Here is a 17396-nt window from a genome sequence, read left to right on the forward strand (position 1 = left end):
TTCTGCTTCTACTGTAAGCAACCACCCGCCCCCGTAGAAGAAGAAGAAGAGCGCGGATATTACGTTTCATTTCCTTTGTGTGTTTACATCTGTAAAGACCACAAAATGGCTCCTACTAAGCGACAGGTTTCCGGTTCATGAAAAGACGCAATCTCTCCATCCGCACACGGACTACTATTTCACAGCAACTGCCTAAAGACTTTCAAGAAAAGCTGGCTACTTTCCGTGCATATTGTAAAAACAAGATAGCTGAAAAAAAGATCCGGCCAGAGAACATTATCAACATGGACGAGGTTCCACTGACTTTTGATATTCCTGTGAACCGCACTGTGGATACAACGGGAGCACGTACGGTGAATATTCGCACCACAGGGAATGAGAAGTCATCCTTCACTGTGGTTCTAGCTTGCCATGCTAATGGCCAGAAACTTCCACCCATGGTGATATTTAAAAGGAAGACCTTGCCAAAAGAGACCTTTCCAGCCGGCGTCATCATAAAAGCTAACTCGAAGGGATGGATGGATGAAGAAAAGATGAGCGAGTGGTTAAGGTAAGTTTACGCGAAGAGGCCGGGTGGCTTTTTTCACGCAGCTCTGTCCATGTTGATATACGACTCCATGCGCGCCCACATCACGCTGGTTTTTAATATATTATTAAAGTTTGACTGACCTATCTGACTGTTTTTTTGACATTCCCTTTAGCGCAGTTAGATGCGGCTTATAACACGGGGCGGCTTATAGGTGGACAAAGTTTTGAAATATGCCGTTCATTGAAGGCGCGGCTTATAACCCAGGGCGGCTTATGGTGCGGAAAATACGGTACATGATCAGTTACTGCAACAGAGCTTAAGAACACCACATGGCTCACAGGACCCACCTTTCTGTACCTGCCTGATGAAGTTCCCAGCTCTGAAATGGAACATCACAAACTCATCGACCCAGACACTGACAGCAAGGTACGTTCCTATGCTACAGCACTCTCCATTCCTCACTCTAAGCTGGGATCTCATCGGTTTGGGCAATTTTCCACATGGAAGTCACTTGTACGGGCTATCGCTTCCATAACCAACATGCTGGAACATAAAAGAGCATCAGTCACAACCGGCGATATCACTAAACCCTGTACAGCACAACAACCATCAAAAGCAGAGATTCTCATGATTAAAATGTGCAAAAAGTGACTTACAGAGCTGAGCTCGACTGCTTGGCTGCTGGGAAAAACATTCCAAAAGACAGTCCCCTAAGAAAGCTGGACCCTTACATGGATGAAAAATGAGTTTTGAGGATAGGAGGAAGGCTCAAGCATGCCACACTGGACATTGGAGAGCAGTTTCCTATTATCATTCCAGCCCACAACCAAATTGGGAAGCTCCTTGTGAAACCCCACCACCAAAAGGTCAAACATCATGGTCGTGTCTTCACAGAAAGATCCATCCGTACAGCAGGATACTGGATCGTTGGTGCCAAACGGTGCATCGACAGCATTCTCCGCAAATGTGTGGTTTGCAACAAACTTTGCGGAAGGACTGCTGAACAGAAAATGGCAGATCTTCCCCCTGACCATCTGTGCACAGAGCCACCTTTTACCTACGTGGGACTTGATGTGTTCGGTCCCTGGTCTGTCACCACGAGACGAACCCGTGGAGGTCAAGCTGAAAGCAAGAGGTGGGCAGTGCTCTTTACGTGCATGAGCACGCGCGCCGTGCACATAGAACTCATCGGATCGATGGAAACATCAAGTTTCATCAACGCTTTACGTCGATTTTTTGCACTGAGAGGGCCCGCAAAGCAGATTTGTTCCGACTGTGGGACAAACTTCATTGGTGCCTGCCAAGAGTTGCATATGGTCCTTACAGATCCCAAAGAGCCTAATGTTAGGGAGTATTTGGGTGAGGAAGGATGTATGTGGATTTTCAACCCGCCTCATTCCGCCTATATGGGGGGAGCATGGGAACGCATGATTGGAGTCTCCAGAAGAATTCTTGATTCCATGCTTCAAGAAACCAGCCGATCACACCTTACTCATGAAGTGTTGTCTACGTTAATGGCAGAAGTAACAGCGATCATTAACGCCAGACCACTCACACCTACCTACTCAGACCCGGAATCTCCTTTCCTTCTGACCCCTGCTTCGCTATTGACGCAAAAGTTGTGCACTCTCTCTTCCACTCCTAGAACGTTCGACAACAAGGATCTCTACCACCAGCAGTGGAGGAAGGTGCAGCATCTTGCCAACACTTTTTGGCACAGATGGAGGCGTGAATACCTTCCCACACTTCAAAATCGCAACAAGTGGCAAGATGTCAAGCCTAACCTGAAGTAGGGCGACCTCGTGTTGCTCAAAGACAATCAAGCTAAGAGGAACGAGTGGCCCCTGGCTCTCGTCACAAAGACTTTCCCCGACCAGGACGGGAAGGTCAGGAAGATAGAACTCAAGGTCACAAGATCAGGATCTGCAAATACTTTTCTGAGGCCTGTCTCTGAGGCAGTCCTTCTCTTGGCAGATAATGATACAGGCTAAGTTAAGTTAGGTTTCTGTAATTTGTATCAAGCATGTTCCTACTGCAGTTCGAAATAGTGGTATAGTATTTATACCAGGCGGGGAGTGTGACGTAACATTCTCATTCCAACTGAGAAGAGACCTTTATTTTGAAGGCGAGTTGCTCCCTCCTCTTGTTTCCGGTAGTGTCCGCTTGACAGTCGTATTTACGTGTTTCAGCGCTCCAAGTTTGTTGTTTCTTCCCACGAAGTGCCTTGGAAACATTGTCTGTAAGTCCTGTGTCTGTTTTATGAGTGACATGAAGACGTTGTGTGCGCGTGTAAATGTAGAGATAGCACTGTGCTACGATAGCTTGTTATCCTGTTTTAGCTTGTAGCTTCTTTGCTCGCTAGCTCACTCCTCTAAGGGAGGGTGCAATGTTTGTGTCTCTCATTCTCAGTAATAGTATTTAATGTATCTTATCCCGTGTTGTTTGCAACCATTCCATATGTAAATCTTATTCATGGGTAGCTTTGGAATGTTACATGGGCTATGTACTATTTACATTAAGTTTATGAGCACTGTTTACATGCTATTGTATGGGCTGTGTGTGTATGTGTGAAAACATGTTATTCAGCAAACATTTATGGAAATGTAGTTACTTAGTAGTGTTTGACATATATTGTGTGTCTCTTTATACAGTTTTACAAAAAAGAGAAGAAAACAAAAAACGAACGGGAAACAAGGAAAAGTAAGTAAGTAAAGTTTTATTCTTCGGTCAATGGTCAACAAAGAGAAAGAAATGACCAATTAGACAAGAGGAAAGAAAAGTGCATTCTCTGTGAAAACCACTAAAGCTTCTTAAAGATAAAAGGCCTGTACTCTTTCTTCCTTTTCCTTGGGGTCTTTATGTTAACTATCTGTCAACTTGTTTACGTCACGGCCACAGCCACGTAGGACGGAATACAATTACTTTTTTGGCAGAGTAACGAATTACTATAATTACTTTTTTAAAGTCATTTTCAGAACACTGGTTATTATACAGGTTACAGAAAGTAAATTAGGTATTGTTGATAATTTTTTAAAGCCTTTTGAAAGTGATTTAGAGGTAGAATTGGTTGCTACCATTAGCTGCATTGCTAGCCACCTAGAACAAGCCAATTTGTATGTGTTAAATGTCTACTTGTCAATCATAATGATTGTGAATAGGCAACATTACAAAAAAAAGTGCACTTCCCCTTTAAAGTCCCTCAACTTTTAGTGGAAAAACGACATATTATGAAAATGCCTGTTTGCTCGCCACGTGCTTGAGTCTGCAACCGGACGTGACGTCCCGTGCTACAAAGTCATCCAAATATTGAGCCGTTTGATTTAACGTGAATTGACACCCCGTTGTATCGACGTAATTTGGTCGTTACCAATGAAAGTACCAAATTCTGTACCCATCCCGATAGGTGGTGCACCAATATCATAAAGTGGTGGTTGTAAAAAAGTGATGCCCTTGAATGGAAAGTGAGCAGGCAGTAAAAGCTGCTGACTGCATTGTCGTGACTGGGATGGGCTGCAAGATGACGCGTGCGTGCCTGAAGTCTCACACAAGGTCGGTATGGATCACAGATCATGGACCGTGACCAGACTTTCTGGTTCAGCAAAGGAACACATTTTAATATTGATAAGATATTGCTACCTGGGTCACGTTCCAGTGGAGAGGGTCCATCAGCTGGAACAGGACCAGAATGTTTCTGGTGGAGGAGTCCACGGCGTTGTAGACCATTCCTGCCACCCACAGAAGTGCGATGTCTACGACTTTGTGTGGACGTGTTGATGGGCTGCTCCTGTTCAGCGTGTGCACACGCTCGTTGTCACGCCACTCTCCCACCTGTGTGGAACACACTTCCATGGGTTGAAACGCATACCAGCCGTGTCCCGATACAACTTTGTCCACTTCTCATACCGATATTGTAGTCTGGAGTAAAAGTTAAAGTAAAAGTACCAATGATAGTCACACACACACTAGGTGTGGTGAAATTACTCTCTGCGTTTGACCAATTCCCCATGTTCACCTCCTGGGAGGTGAGGGGAGCAGTGGGCAGCAGCGGTGGCCGCGCTCGGGAATCATTTTGGTGATTTAACCCCCAATTCCAACCCTTGATACTGCGTGCCAAGCAGGGAGGTAATGGGTCCCATTTTTTTATAATCTTTGGTATGAGTCGGTCGGGGTTTGAACTCACGACCTACCAATCTCAGGGCGGACACTCTAACCACAAGGCCACTGAGCAGGCTGGTACTGGTCGATATCGCTATTGATCTGATACAATATCAGCAGGAATCATACATAAGTGTATTATTTTGTAGTGTGTAACGAGAGATGGTTTGATCAAGTAAACAGAGAACAATGGTAGGTATGAAAAACACTTACCGGTAGCTATTTATTATTGACCGTTTGGAATAGACCTTAGCTGTCTTTTAGTTGAAATGGAGTGGTAATTGCTTGTTTGGTGACACCTAGTGGCCACAATAATGCATGACATCATGCTCATGATGCAGTTTTATCACAAATATTATCATGTATTATTATGGGAATACTCTTTCCTAAATTTGGGACAAATGCTAGCATGCTAATGTTAGCACTTTAACATGCTATAATGCTGTATTATACTATAATACATGCTAATAATGTTGGGTCAATTGCTAGCATACTAATGTTAGCACTTCACCATGCTAACATTAGCTCATTTTGAAGGTAAACACTAAGTCAAATAGTTTGATACTTGACACATGCTAACTGTTAGCATGTCAGCTTTTCCTTAGCTAATTTTGCAGTTATACACCTCAGATTTATATACTTTGGTACTAGACGAATGCTGTCTGTTAGCATGTCAGCTTTTCATTAGCTAACTTTACCAGTATACACCTCAGTCATATACTTTGGTATGAGACGCATGCTAACTGTTAGCATGTCAGCTTTTCCTTAGCTAATTTTGCAAGTATACACCTCAGAGATATATACTTTGGTACTAGACACATACTAACTGTTAGCACGCTATCTTTCTTAGCTAATTTGGTACAGGTACAGTGTTCCCTCGGACCACCCGTGTATGATGAGAAGTTGGGACGCTATTTATTTTATGACTTATTTGAATACTACATGCATTTAACGCCTTTAGAAGCTCTCCACACACACTTCATACAGATTTCACACACATTTTTAAACACTTCCTATGCCCTTAAAACATTGTTTTCACATCTGATGGGTTTTTAGCGACACCTAGTGGTCACAATAATTCATGAAGTTAAGCTCACGACGCAGTAAGTTAAATGATGCAGACACATTTGTTACTGGATACTTTCTAATTTGCTTCAGCCTTGGAGACTTTGTATGTGTATGTAATATTCTTTGATACAATACTTTGGCAAATGTGCTGTTTTATTGTTCAATGATGATTACTTATGTCTAGTTTCTGTGCTGTTGTGTGCTTAGCTGTTGTGTAGCCGCTAGCTCCTAGTAACCTATAGCCTGGCATGTTTACTTTTTGTAAATGATTTTAGTAGAATAGGAGAAAAGACCAAGATTTAGATGTTAACTGGCTGTCCAGCTTTGCACAAGTAAACACTCTGCAGGACTGCTTGTATCGCACATGATATCACACACAAGTAAACATGCTGCAGGACTGCTCGTATCGCACATGATATCACACACAAGTAAACACGCTGCAGGACTGCTCGTATCGCACATGATATCACACACAAGCAGAGGTGGGTAGAGTAGCCAGAAATTGTACTCAAGTAAGAGTACTGTTACTTTAGAGATTTATTACTCAAGTAAAAGTAAGGAGTAGTCACCCAAATATTTACTTGAGTAAAAGTAAAAAGTATGTTGTGAAAAAACTACTCAAGTACTGAGTAACTGATGAGTAACATACACACTCATATCATAAATATATATATATATTGTATATATATATATATATGTATATATATATACATATACACATACATACATATACATAGATATATACAGTTTATTATTTATATGTATTTATTTTGCTGTTTTTGTTTACATGTTAAAGGTGTTTTAATGAATATACATGCATGTTTAACATATAGATTCCTTTCTTTCATGAAGACTAGAATATAAGTTGGTGTATTACCTGATTCTGATGACTTGCGTTGATTGTAATCAGACAGTAGTGATGATAACGTCCACGTTTTCAAATGGAGGAGAAGAAAAGTTCCTTCTTTCTGTCTAATACCACATGAAAGTGGTGGATTTTTGGCATCTTATTTGTCCAGCTTCCATATTCGTTTTTATACACTTTACAAGAAATATATTGGCGTCAAACTCCGTAGCTTGCTAGCTTGTTTGCGCTGGCTTTCGGAGACTCTTGTTTTGAAAGCGCAGGCGCGATGGAGCGGCACTTTTATTGTGAAGACAGGAACGTCCTCATGTGCGGTCAGTCTTTAGGCTTTGGACGGGATGTACGGTGGAAATAAAAAAGTATATTTTTTCCTGCACACTTTTGATTGATTGATTGGAACTTTTATTATTAGATTGCACAGTACAGTACATATTCCGTACAATTGACCACTAAATGGTAACACCCCAATAAGTTTTTCAACTTGTTTAAGTCAGGTCATGTGACCACCTGGCTCTGTTTGATTGGTCCAACGTCACCAGAGACTGCATCTGATTGGTGGAACGAAGTGAAACGTCACAAGTAAGGCAGGCACTTTGAAGGTCTGTCTGACAGACCAAAACAAATAAAGTGTGCATTAACAGATCAATAAAAATTAGTAGCGAGCTGAATGTAGATAAAAGTAGCGGAGTAAAAGTAGCGTTCCTTCTCTATGAATATACTTAAGTAAAAGTAAAAGTATGTTGCATTAAAACTACTCTTAGAAGTACAATTTATCCCAAAAGTTACTCAAGTAGATGTAACGGAGTAAATGTAGCGCGTTACTACCCACCTCTGCACACAAGTAAACACGCTGAAGGAACGCTTGTATCATACATTATATCACATACAATTTTTTGTGTGGTGTTGCCGCAAGAAGCAAGGTTGTGACGTGGTGTGTTGATACTGTATGTGCAGTAGCATCAATAGGTGCATGTTTTTGTTAAGGAGTGTCTTTGTGTTGATGGAAATGTTGTGTCACTGAAAGTCATGATTGTTACACAAGCAGTACGCTGTCAACAAATATGAAGTCTTTACAGTAAAACAAATACTGACAGAATCAGAAATGTATTGTAAAATTCATGCTAGTTTTTAGTCCCAATTACTGTAAATGGACAAATACTATCGCTGTTGTTTATACAGTATACTTCTGGAGGATGAGCTGCTGCTAATAATAATAATACATTTTATTTGTTGGCGCCTTTCATTACACCCAAAAAAAGACCTACTCAGTGGCCTTGTGGTTAGAGTGTCCGCCCTGAGATCGGTAGGTCATGAGTTCAAACCCCGGCCGAGTCATACCAAAGACTATAAAAATGGGACCCATTACCTCCCTGCTTGACACTCAGCATCAAGGGTTGGAATTGGGGGTTAAATCACCAAAATGATTCCCGGGCGCGGCTAATGCTGCTGCTCAATGCTCCTCTCACCTCCCAGGGGATGGGTCAAATGCAGAGGGGGGGCGCCTGTAAAATCTACTTTGGTTGTTTTTACAGTGCATTACTGTAAAATGTATTAACAGCACCACTGTTATTCTTACTGTAAAATTATGGCAGAAAAACATTTTCGGTTTTGTACTTTTTTTTACAATGCATTACTGTAAATGTATTACAATAACAGCACCAGTTACTTTTACAGTAAAATTCTGGCAAAAGAGTTGCCAGTTTTTTATTGTAAAATCTACAAACTTTTTTAGAGTGCTTTACTGGAACTGGAAATTTTGAAAACATTTTACAGTAACATTTTTGCAACTGATCTGACAGTTTTCCCCCTGTAAAATATACTATTGTTTTTTTGTTTTTTTTACAGCGTATTACTGTAATGGAAAAACAGCACTACTGTTATTTTTAGCGACAAGAGGTGACAGTTATTTTTTACTGTAAAAACGTTTTTTTCCAGTGCAATACTGTATATTTAATAATAGCACAACTTTTAATTTTACAGTAAAATTCTGGCTATTTTTTTCAAACATGAAATCTTACATTTTTTTACAGTGCATTATTGTAAATGTAATAACGGCACAACTTATATTACAGTAAAATCCTGGCAACCTTTTTTTACGAGGAAATCTACTGAAATTGTTTTTTACATTGCACTATTTTAAATTTAAGAACGGCACAACCTTTAATGTTACAGTAAAATTCTGGCAACTCTTTTTATTATCAGGAAATCTACTGACAATATTTTACAGTGCAATATTGTAAATTTAATAACGGAACATTTTTTATTTTTACGTTAAAATTCTGGGAAAAATGTTTTGGCTAGAAATCTACTGACTTTTTTTTTCAGTGCAATATTGTAAATTTCATAAAGGCAAAACTTGTAATTTTACAGTAAAATTCTGGCAAAAATGTTTTTGACGTGAAATCTGACATTTTTGTTTACAGTGCAGTATTGTAAATGTAATAACGGCACAACTTTAAATCTACAGTAACATTCTGGCGAGTTTTTTTATTTTAACCAGGAAATCTGACAATTTTTTTTATATTGCATTATTGTAAATGTAAGAATGGCCCAACCTTTAATTTTGCAGTAAAATTCTGGCAACTTTTTTTATTATCAGGAAATATACTGACAATATTTTACAGCGCAATATTGTAAATTTAATAACAAAACATTTTTTATTTTTACGTTAAAATTCTGGCAAAAATGTTTCGACGTGAAATCTACTGACTTTTTTTTTTACAGTGCATTATTGTAAATTTAATAAAGGCAAAACTTGTGATTTTACAGTAAAATTCGGGCAAAAAAGTTTTTGACTTGAAATCTACTGACATTTTTTCTTTACAGTGCATTATTGTAATTTAATAATGGTACATTTTAACATTTTAGGGTAAAATTCTGGCAAAAAATCAGATTTTTTTTTTACAGCGCATTATTGTAAATTTAATAACAGCATCACTTTGAATTTTACAGTAAAATTTTGGTGACATTTAGTTTTTACTGGGAAATCTACTGACATTTATTTGCAGTGCATTAGTGCAAAACAAACAATACCTGTTGTCATTTTAAAAGTAAAATTATGTTACATAATTTTGTGACAGTTTACATGCGAGTGGTGATTAGTGAAGTGAATAAAGTCACCTGCAGGAAGAAGAGGGTGTAGAACAAGCAGAGGGCGTGAAGCAGCAAACACAGCATGAGGATAAGGACTCCTGGTCCGAGGGTGGGACCACAGACGTCGTACAAATGTCCCGCTGTCATGCAGCCGACCACACCAGACAGTCCACTGATGAGCTCCACTCTCATCAAGAGTTTGGAGCGGTCCTGTCCTGCAGAGCTCAAAGACAAGAGGGTCATGATGCCGCTGCAGAACACAGTGGAACCTCCACACAGTCCAGTGAGTACCACCTCCACCCACAACACCTGCAGAGGCCAGTCCAGAACCAGCATGAGCAGCACTGCCAGCCTGGACAGCAGCAGGCCCAGCAGGGGGACCACCAACAGACTCCTCCTCCAGCCCCCGTCGCCGAGCCACGCCAGCAGGAGGCCCGGCAGGACGGGGACCAGCTGACTCAGGACCCTGTAGGTCACGAAGAAGCCCGACACGGAGACCTGCCAGCCGTCCTCCGTCCGCGTGGAGTTGGTGGCCGCCATGTGGCGCTCCCTCAACACCATGGGCAGCACGGTCAGGAAGAAGGAGTTCCCCAGCTGCACGCCGGTGGCCACCAGCTGGATGCCCCACAGAGAGCAGCCTGCGTGCATAGTGATGACTGTCAAATATCGACACTCACTAAATGTGCAGGGAACTTGACGTGTGAGACTCCTCCCCCCAGCACAGGTGTTGAAGAAAGACACACCCCTTTCCATTCGGTGCAGGTATGTACTGTAGACATAGGCGCCGATCTACATTTCTGCCAGTGGGTGCTCAGTGTGTGCTTGGTGGTGAGAAAGAATTTGCCATCAATCCCACGTGGGTGCTCGACATTGTCCTTGGGTGCTTCGGGGCCCTAGCACCCATGGCGCCTATGACTGTAGACATGATGATCCTGGCAGCTGCTGTCTCTCCATAACAACTCCTAGTCAGCAATAATTAAGTGAGTTATGATTGGTTACTGCATGATCACACTTTCAATGAACCTAAGACTCAGTTCAGGGGCCAACATAACCATAAATGTGTCTAAAGAGGTGACTGAAGACGCAAAGTATTCAGGAGTAATATGGCCATCATTTTTCACCACTAATATATTGGAGCCTTGAGTATGGGCCGACATGTTAACAGCAGAAATCCTACTTTTATTTTGTGGTGTCCAATGTTCTAAAAGGTTTGATAAATTGAGTCAGAACAATGGTAGTTCTGAAAAACACTAACCTATTTATTACTAACCGTCTGCAATGGACTTATACTGTCTTTAAGTTGAAGTGGAATGGTAGTTGTTTATTTGGTGACCACAATAATTCATGAAGTTAAGTTAATGAGACAATAAATTGAACAATGCGGACACATTTGTTCCTGGATATTTTCTAATACTTTTCTAATGTGTGTAGGTCAGAGGTGTCCAAACCCTGGCATTTCCGGTTTGGCCCTGCGAGATGTGAGACGCTAATCAAGGACTCTTGACATTTTGACTTCCTCAAGTTTGCCAACATCCTGTGGACAACGTGAGTAATTCAGGTTATTTACCAAAAATTGCATTTTGAAGTGTGCACAGCACAGCAGTTTTATATATGACCCAATCCAAAAACCTTTCCAACTCAAGGCGCAAATAAAGTAACACACATGGTCACACATAACACAACCTGCTCACTGAACTTTGTATATGTGTTAAAAAATCAAATCCAACAACAATTACACATTTAAATTCCCTGCAAAGCATGATGGGAAAAATACAAAACATATATATACATTCACAATGTACATATATATGTAAATACATATGTACACATACATATAGGCTAGTTAATTTACATGCAGTCGGCTTCCAGCACCCAGCCAAAATTTTTTTAGCGCAAGGCAGCTCAAGTCAAAAGGGTTGGACACCCCTGGTGTAAGAAATATCCAACTTTATTTGATACTTCTCTATTTTGACAAATATGCCGATTTAGACTGCAATATTGCTCAATCATTATTACATAGGCCTCTCAGCCTGTGTGCTAAGTTGTTGCATAGCTGCCAGTAGTCTATTGCTTACCATATTTGCCTTGTAAATGACTAAAATAGAAGAAAATTACCTTTGTTTATTTAGCATTTTTTAATATACCCAAAGCGCTTTACATTTTCCACCACACACACACTGATGGCGGAAGCTGCTATGCAAGGCGCTAACCACGACCTATCAGGAGCAAGGTGGGTGAAGTGTATTGCCCAAGGACACAACAGCCGTGACTAGGATGGCGGAATCTGGTCTCGAACCTGGAACCCTCATGTTTCTAGACAGCCGCAAAACCATTTAAGCCAAAGCCACAGCACCCAAGAAAAGAGCAATGTGTGTTTATGGAGGACATTTAGATGTTAACTGGCTGTCCAGTAAACACGCTGTAGGACTGCTTGTATCAGACACTAGTGACATTATTTTAAGTTTACAAACATAAAATGATTAGAATATTGGTATTCAACTATTTAACAATAATAAAGTGATTACATTATGAGAATACAGTTGGAATTTGTATTTTCTTTTGCAAGAATAAAACTTTCTATGAGCAGAACATTTTAATATGTATTACAAGAATAAAGCTAATTTTACAACAGTTTGTATTTTTAGTTAAGAATTAAGCAATTTTATGAGAATATATTCTATATTGGAATTATTTCATAGAACAAAGGTTTTCCATTTTATTTAAGAATTAAGCTAATCATTTTGACAATGAAGTCCATATTTTTGATATTATTTTAGTAGACTACAGCTAATAATTCTATGAGAATAAAGTTTCCTTGTAGAATGCACCTTAAAACGCTGCACGGTACTGTTGTTTCATCCTGGCGCCACCTGCTGGATTTAACAAGTAACATTTGACCTGCTAAAAAATGGAGGCCAACTTTGTTTTTAACTGCAAAAAGAAAGGTAAAATGTGCAATGGGTCAACAGAAAAATAACATTGACCTTAACATGAGATGAAAAATATCAAATTTCCCTTGTTCTATTTCCATTTGGAGGACATCAATGAAAAATGGCGATCTGAACGCCTTACTTTCTGGTGACGATTTGTTGGCACTTTAGTCAAATGTTAGCAGTTTTAGCCGTCAAAAGACAGTATACCTCCTTGTTTCGTTATGCATCAATGCTTCATCTCTCGGGGTTTCTGCAGCTAAATTAATGATTTTAATAACACTAAAAACAAATCTTACTGCAGCTTTTAATGAAAAGCTGCAGTAGTACTGCAAATTGTAGTCAAAGGCTTTACAACTGTCTGGCAAGACAATTGTAAGCATTTGACAATGATAATCTTGAATAGTTTTAAAGTTTACATACTGTTATTTATTGAATCAGATGTGGGTTTTTTTTTTATTTACATTTTTCTATAGTGGTAGCAGCAGCTGCTAGATGTGGCGACAGCAGAAGTTGCTTTGTTGGGGATGACAAATACATTTGCCAGCGTTAACTGCTGGCTGCTTTTAATCGCCAACCTGTATCTGAATAGTCTTGTTATAACCTTTTAAAAAATATTAAACCCGTGATTTGATGATTTTGTAAATTTCTACAAACTACTCAATGTGTATTTTCAGTTTTTTTCTCAATTATTTGACTTATTAAAGATGAGGCGGAATGGCAGCGTCGTATATGACCTAGAGAGTAAACCGCAGTAATGAAAGTCACTTTTGTTGGTTCGGCTGCAGACGCCCTAGATGGCATGCAGGGCCTTCCAGCGAGACACAGGGCCTTTATTGGGGATGTACTTCACCCCACAACCATCGGGACTGACACGCTTCTCGCCCATAATGTCGTCAAAGTTGGTGCCGTTGAACTTGATGAAGCCGTACTTCTTGGAGATATGTATCTGAAAGGGAAATGGAGATGTGACCGTTATGGTTGCAAGAGAAGTATTAAAGTACCGTATTTTCCGCACTATAAGGCGCACCGGATTATTAGCCGCACCTTCTATGAATTACATATTTCATAATTTTGTCCACCAATAAGCCGCCCCGGACTAAAAGCCGCGCCTACGCTGCGCTAAAGTGAATGTCAAAAAAACGCTGCGCTAAAGTGAATGTCAAAAAAACAGTCAGATAGTTCAGTCAAACTTTAATAATATATTGAAAACCAGCGTTCTAACAACTCTGTCCCAAAATGTACAAATGTGCAATCACAAACATAGTAAAATTCAAAATGGTGTAGAGCAATAGCAACATACCGGTAATGTTGCTCGAACGTTAATGTCACAACACACAACACACAAAATAAACATAGCGCTCACTTTCTGAAGTTATTCTTCATTCGTACCGGTAAATCCTTCGAATTCTTCGTCTTCGGTGTCCGAATTGAAAAGTTGCGCTAGCGTGGCTTCCAAAATGGCGGGCTCCGTCTCTTCGAAATCATCGGATTCAGTGTCGCTGTTGTTGTGCAGCAGTTCTGTGAATCCTGCCTTCCGGAAAGCTCGGACCACAGTTGTGACAGAAATATCTGCCCAGGCATTTACAATCCACTGGCAGATGTTGGCGTATGTTGTCCGGCGTTGTCTGCCCGTCTTAGTGAAGGTGTGTTCGCCTTCGGTCATCCATTTTTCCCACGCAGTTCGCAGTCGTGATTTGAATGCCCTGTTGACACCAATATCCAGCGGTTGGAGTTCTTTGGTTAATCCACCCGGAATGACGGCGAGTGTTGTATTTGTGTGCTTCACTTGTTTTTTGACACCATCTGTGATGTGGGCGCGCATAGAGTCATATATCAACATTGACGGAGCAGCGTGAAAAAAGCCACCCGGCCGCTTCGCGTAAACTTCCCTTAACCACTCGCTCATCTTTTCTTCATCCATCCATCCCTTCGAGTTAGCTTTTATGATGACGCCGGCTGGAAAGGTCTCTTTTGGCAAGGTCTTCCTTTTGAATATCACCATGAGTGGAAGTTAGCATGGCAAGCTAGAACCACAGTGAAGGATGACTTCTCATTCCCTGTGGAGCGAATATTCACCGTACGTGCTCCCGTTCCACAGTGCGGTTCAGTTGCTGTGAAATACGGTAGTAATCCGTGTGCGGATGGAGAGATTGCGTCTTTTTATGACCCGGATCGTTTAGTAGGAGCCATTTTGTGGTCTTTACAGATGTAAACAGGAAATGAAACGTACGGTGATATCCGCGCGTTTTTTCTTCTTCTTCCGGGGGCGGGTGAAGCGCTTCCTGTTCTATGGGGGCGGGTGAAGCGCTTCCTGTTCTATGGGGGCGGGTGCTTTCCTTGGCGGTTGCTTGCGTAGAAGAAGAAGCGCTTCCTGTTCTACCGGGAAAAAAGATGGCGGCTGTTTACCGAAGTTGCGAGACCGAAACTTTATGAAAATGAATCGTAATAAAGCGCACCGGGTTATTAGGCGCACTGTCAGCTTTTGAGAAAAATTGTGGTTTTTAGGTGCGCCTTATAGTGCGGAAAATACGGTAATGGAAATGTCTCAGTGGTCCCTTGAAGAACTCAGCACCTCACAGCTGAGGTCATACACAACCAAAGAGTTCATGTCTGCAGCCTTTGCACGCCAGAAATGCACTGCAGCAAGACCAGTCAGCTTAATAGGCTGCAAAGTTCTTTGACAACGGTTTTGTAGAGTTGAGAGCATGTGAAAGAAAGGAATAGGTAAATACCTTCTGGCGTCCAGGGAACTTGAACTTGGCTCTGCGCAGGGCCTCAACCACATGCTCCTTGTTTTGGGGCTTGGTACGCACGGACATGATCACCTGACCAATGTTCACACGTGCCCTGAGGCTTACCAAACCCACTGCGCATTTCAGTCTGGGGCCTAGGAGCCAGGAGAACATTCAGCTTCGGTGTCAATTGAAGGTGAAGTAGGACAAGGTACGTTCACCTGTCAGCTCCGGCACAGGACAACATTTTGCTGATGGGGATGATGTGGAAGGGATGCAAACGCATGCGAATGTGGAAGCCATCTTTTCCGCAGGTCTTCACCATGTACTTGTTGGCTAAGATACGGGCTGCCTCCAGAGCTGCACAAACAGCAGAAAATTGGTTAATTGCCACAAAATTACTTTGATATAGAGGCTGGCGATAAAAGCAATAATTTCGTCTCACCTTCTAAGGACAGCTCCTCGTATTCATCAGAGACCATGTGTTCGCACATGGGGAACTCATCGACCTTGGCCTCCTTCCTGCCTACGTCAAAGATTCTGATTTTAGGATCTAAAAGTATTTTGTTTTATTGTGTGGGATCATTTTTTTAAACTACAAATATGTAGCTGTACCAATACCATAAGTAGCTTTGACAGATTAGAAGCCTGTGTACGATCAATATAATGCAAATCATTTCACACATTTGTATTATTAGTTTACAAGAATAAAGCAATTTTATGAGAATATAACTTGTATTGAATGTGAGTGTGAATGTTGTCTGTGTTGGCCCTGTGATGAGATGGCGACTTGTCCAGGGTGTACTCCGCCTTCCTCCCGAATCCAGCTGAGATAGGCTCCAGCACTCCCGTGACCCCAAAAGGGACAAGCGGTAGAAAATGGATGGATGGATAGAATTATTTCACAAGAACAAAGGTTTTCAGTGTTAAAAGAATAAAACTAATAATTTTGACAATCAAGTCTATATTTGTAATTTAATTTTGGAATAGCTAATAATTTTGAAAATGAAGTCTATATTTGTAATCTTATTTTGGAAGAGACTACAGCTAATAATTCTATGAGAATAAAGTTTCCTTGTAGAATGCACCTTTATTGTATGGTAGTAAAGATGCTGCACGGTACAGTGTACTGTTGGGGTTTCATCCTGGCGCTACTTGCTGGATTTAACAAGTAACATTTGCCCTGCAAGTAAATGGAGAGGCCAACTTTGTTTTAAATGTGCAAAAAAGACGAAATGTGCAATGATCAACATTTACCTTGACACGAGATGAAAATGATCACATTTCCTTTGTTTTAGTTCCATGTGGATGAATGACAATGAAAAAGGTGAGCTGAACGCAGTACTTACTGGGGACGGTTTGTTGGCACTTTATAGTCAAATGTTAGCAGTTTTAGCTGTCACAAGCGACAGTATCACACCTCGTTTCATTATGCATCAATGATTCATCACTCAGGGTTTCTGCAGCTCTAAATTAATGCTTTTAATAACACTTAAAACAAATACTGCAGCTTTTAGTAAAGTTTTAAAACTGTCTGACAAGTCAATTGTAAGCTTTTCATAATGATAATCTGGAATAGTTGAAATTAACTGTTTAATGTATCAGAATTTTTTATAGATTTTTCTATAGTGGTAGCAGCAACTGCTAAATGTGGTGGCGTGGCGACAGCAGAAGTTGCTCTGTTGAGGACGCCACAGAAATTTGCCAGCTTTAACTGCTGCCTGCCTTTAATCACCAAACGTTGATTAGCTAATAAGGACAGTACTATGAACTTTATTCACCCTTAACTTTTGCAAAATAAATTTAATGACTTAATGCTCTTTATTGACCCGCAGAAACCCTGTCACTAATAAAATTGTATCACCAAAATTAAATGACTGGATTTCCTGTATCTGAATAGAGTTGTTATAACCTTTTAAAAAATGTTAAACCTGTAATTTGATGTCAATTTCTACAAATTACTCAGTGTATTTTCAGTTTTTTGCTCAATTACTTGACTTCTTACAGATGAGGCGGAATGG

At 40.7% G+C, this 17396-nt stretch overlaps 1 protein-coding gene, 1 non-coding gene and 1 pseudogene across 3 annotated transcripts in view; all 3 read right to left on the reverse strand.

The window, feature by feature from the left end:
• The window catches only part of dnase1l1 (deoxyribonuclease I-like 1), a 69983-nt gene extending 58296 nt beyond the window's left edge, over positions 1 to 11687 (reverse strand). Inside the window, exons 1-3 of one of the 2 annotated variants that reach the window (XM_061988063.1) lie at positions 10454 to 11687; positions 9738 to 10348; positions 4166 to 4357 (exon numbers count right to left, since the gene is read on the reverse strand). In XM_061988063.1, the coding sequence (XP_061844047.1) occupies positions 4166 to 4357; positions 9738 to 10348; positions 10454 to 10463 (813 nt within the window). In that variant the 5' untranslated portion in view covers positions 10464 to 11687. Of the gene's footprint in view, positions 1 to 4165; positions 4358 to 9737 lie in introns of both variants that reach the window. The other variant, XM_061988055.1, reaches the window with a different exon arrangement.
• Positions 11688 to 13408: 1721 nt separating this feature from the next.
• On the reverse strand, positions 13409 to 17324 carry LOC133624493 (large ribosomal subunit protein uL16-like; annotated as a pseudogene).
• LOC133573490 (small nucleolar RNA SNORA70) lies at positions 15182 to 15314 on the reverse strand. Its single transcript, XR_009810966.1, has one exon. It is a non-coding gene; the product is annotated as a small nucleolar RNA SNORA70 (small nucleolar RNA).
• Positions 17325 to 17396: the final 72 nt, after the last annotated feature.

This window comes from Nerophis lumbriciformis, linkage group LG01 (genome assembly GCF_033978685.3).
Source record: "Nerophis lumbriciformis linkage group LG01, RoL_Nlum_v2.1, whole genome shotgun sequence".
Classification (NCBI taxonomy): domain Eukaryota; kingdom Metazoa; phylum Chordata; class Actinopteri; order Syngnathiformes; family Syngnathidae; genus Nerophis; species Nerophis lumbriciformis.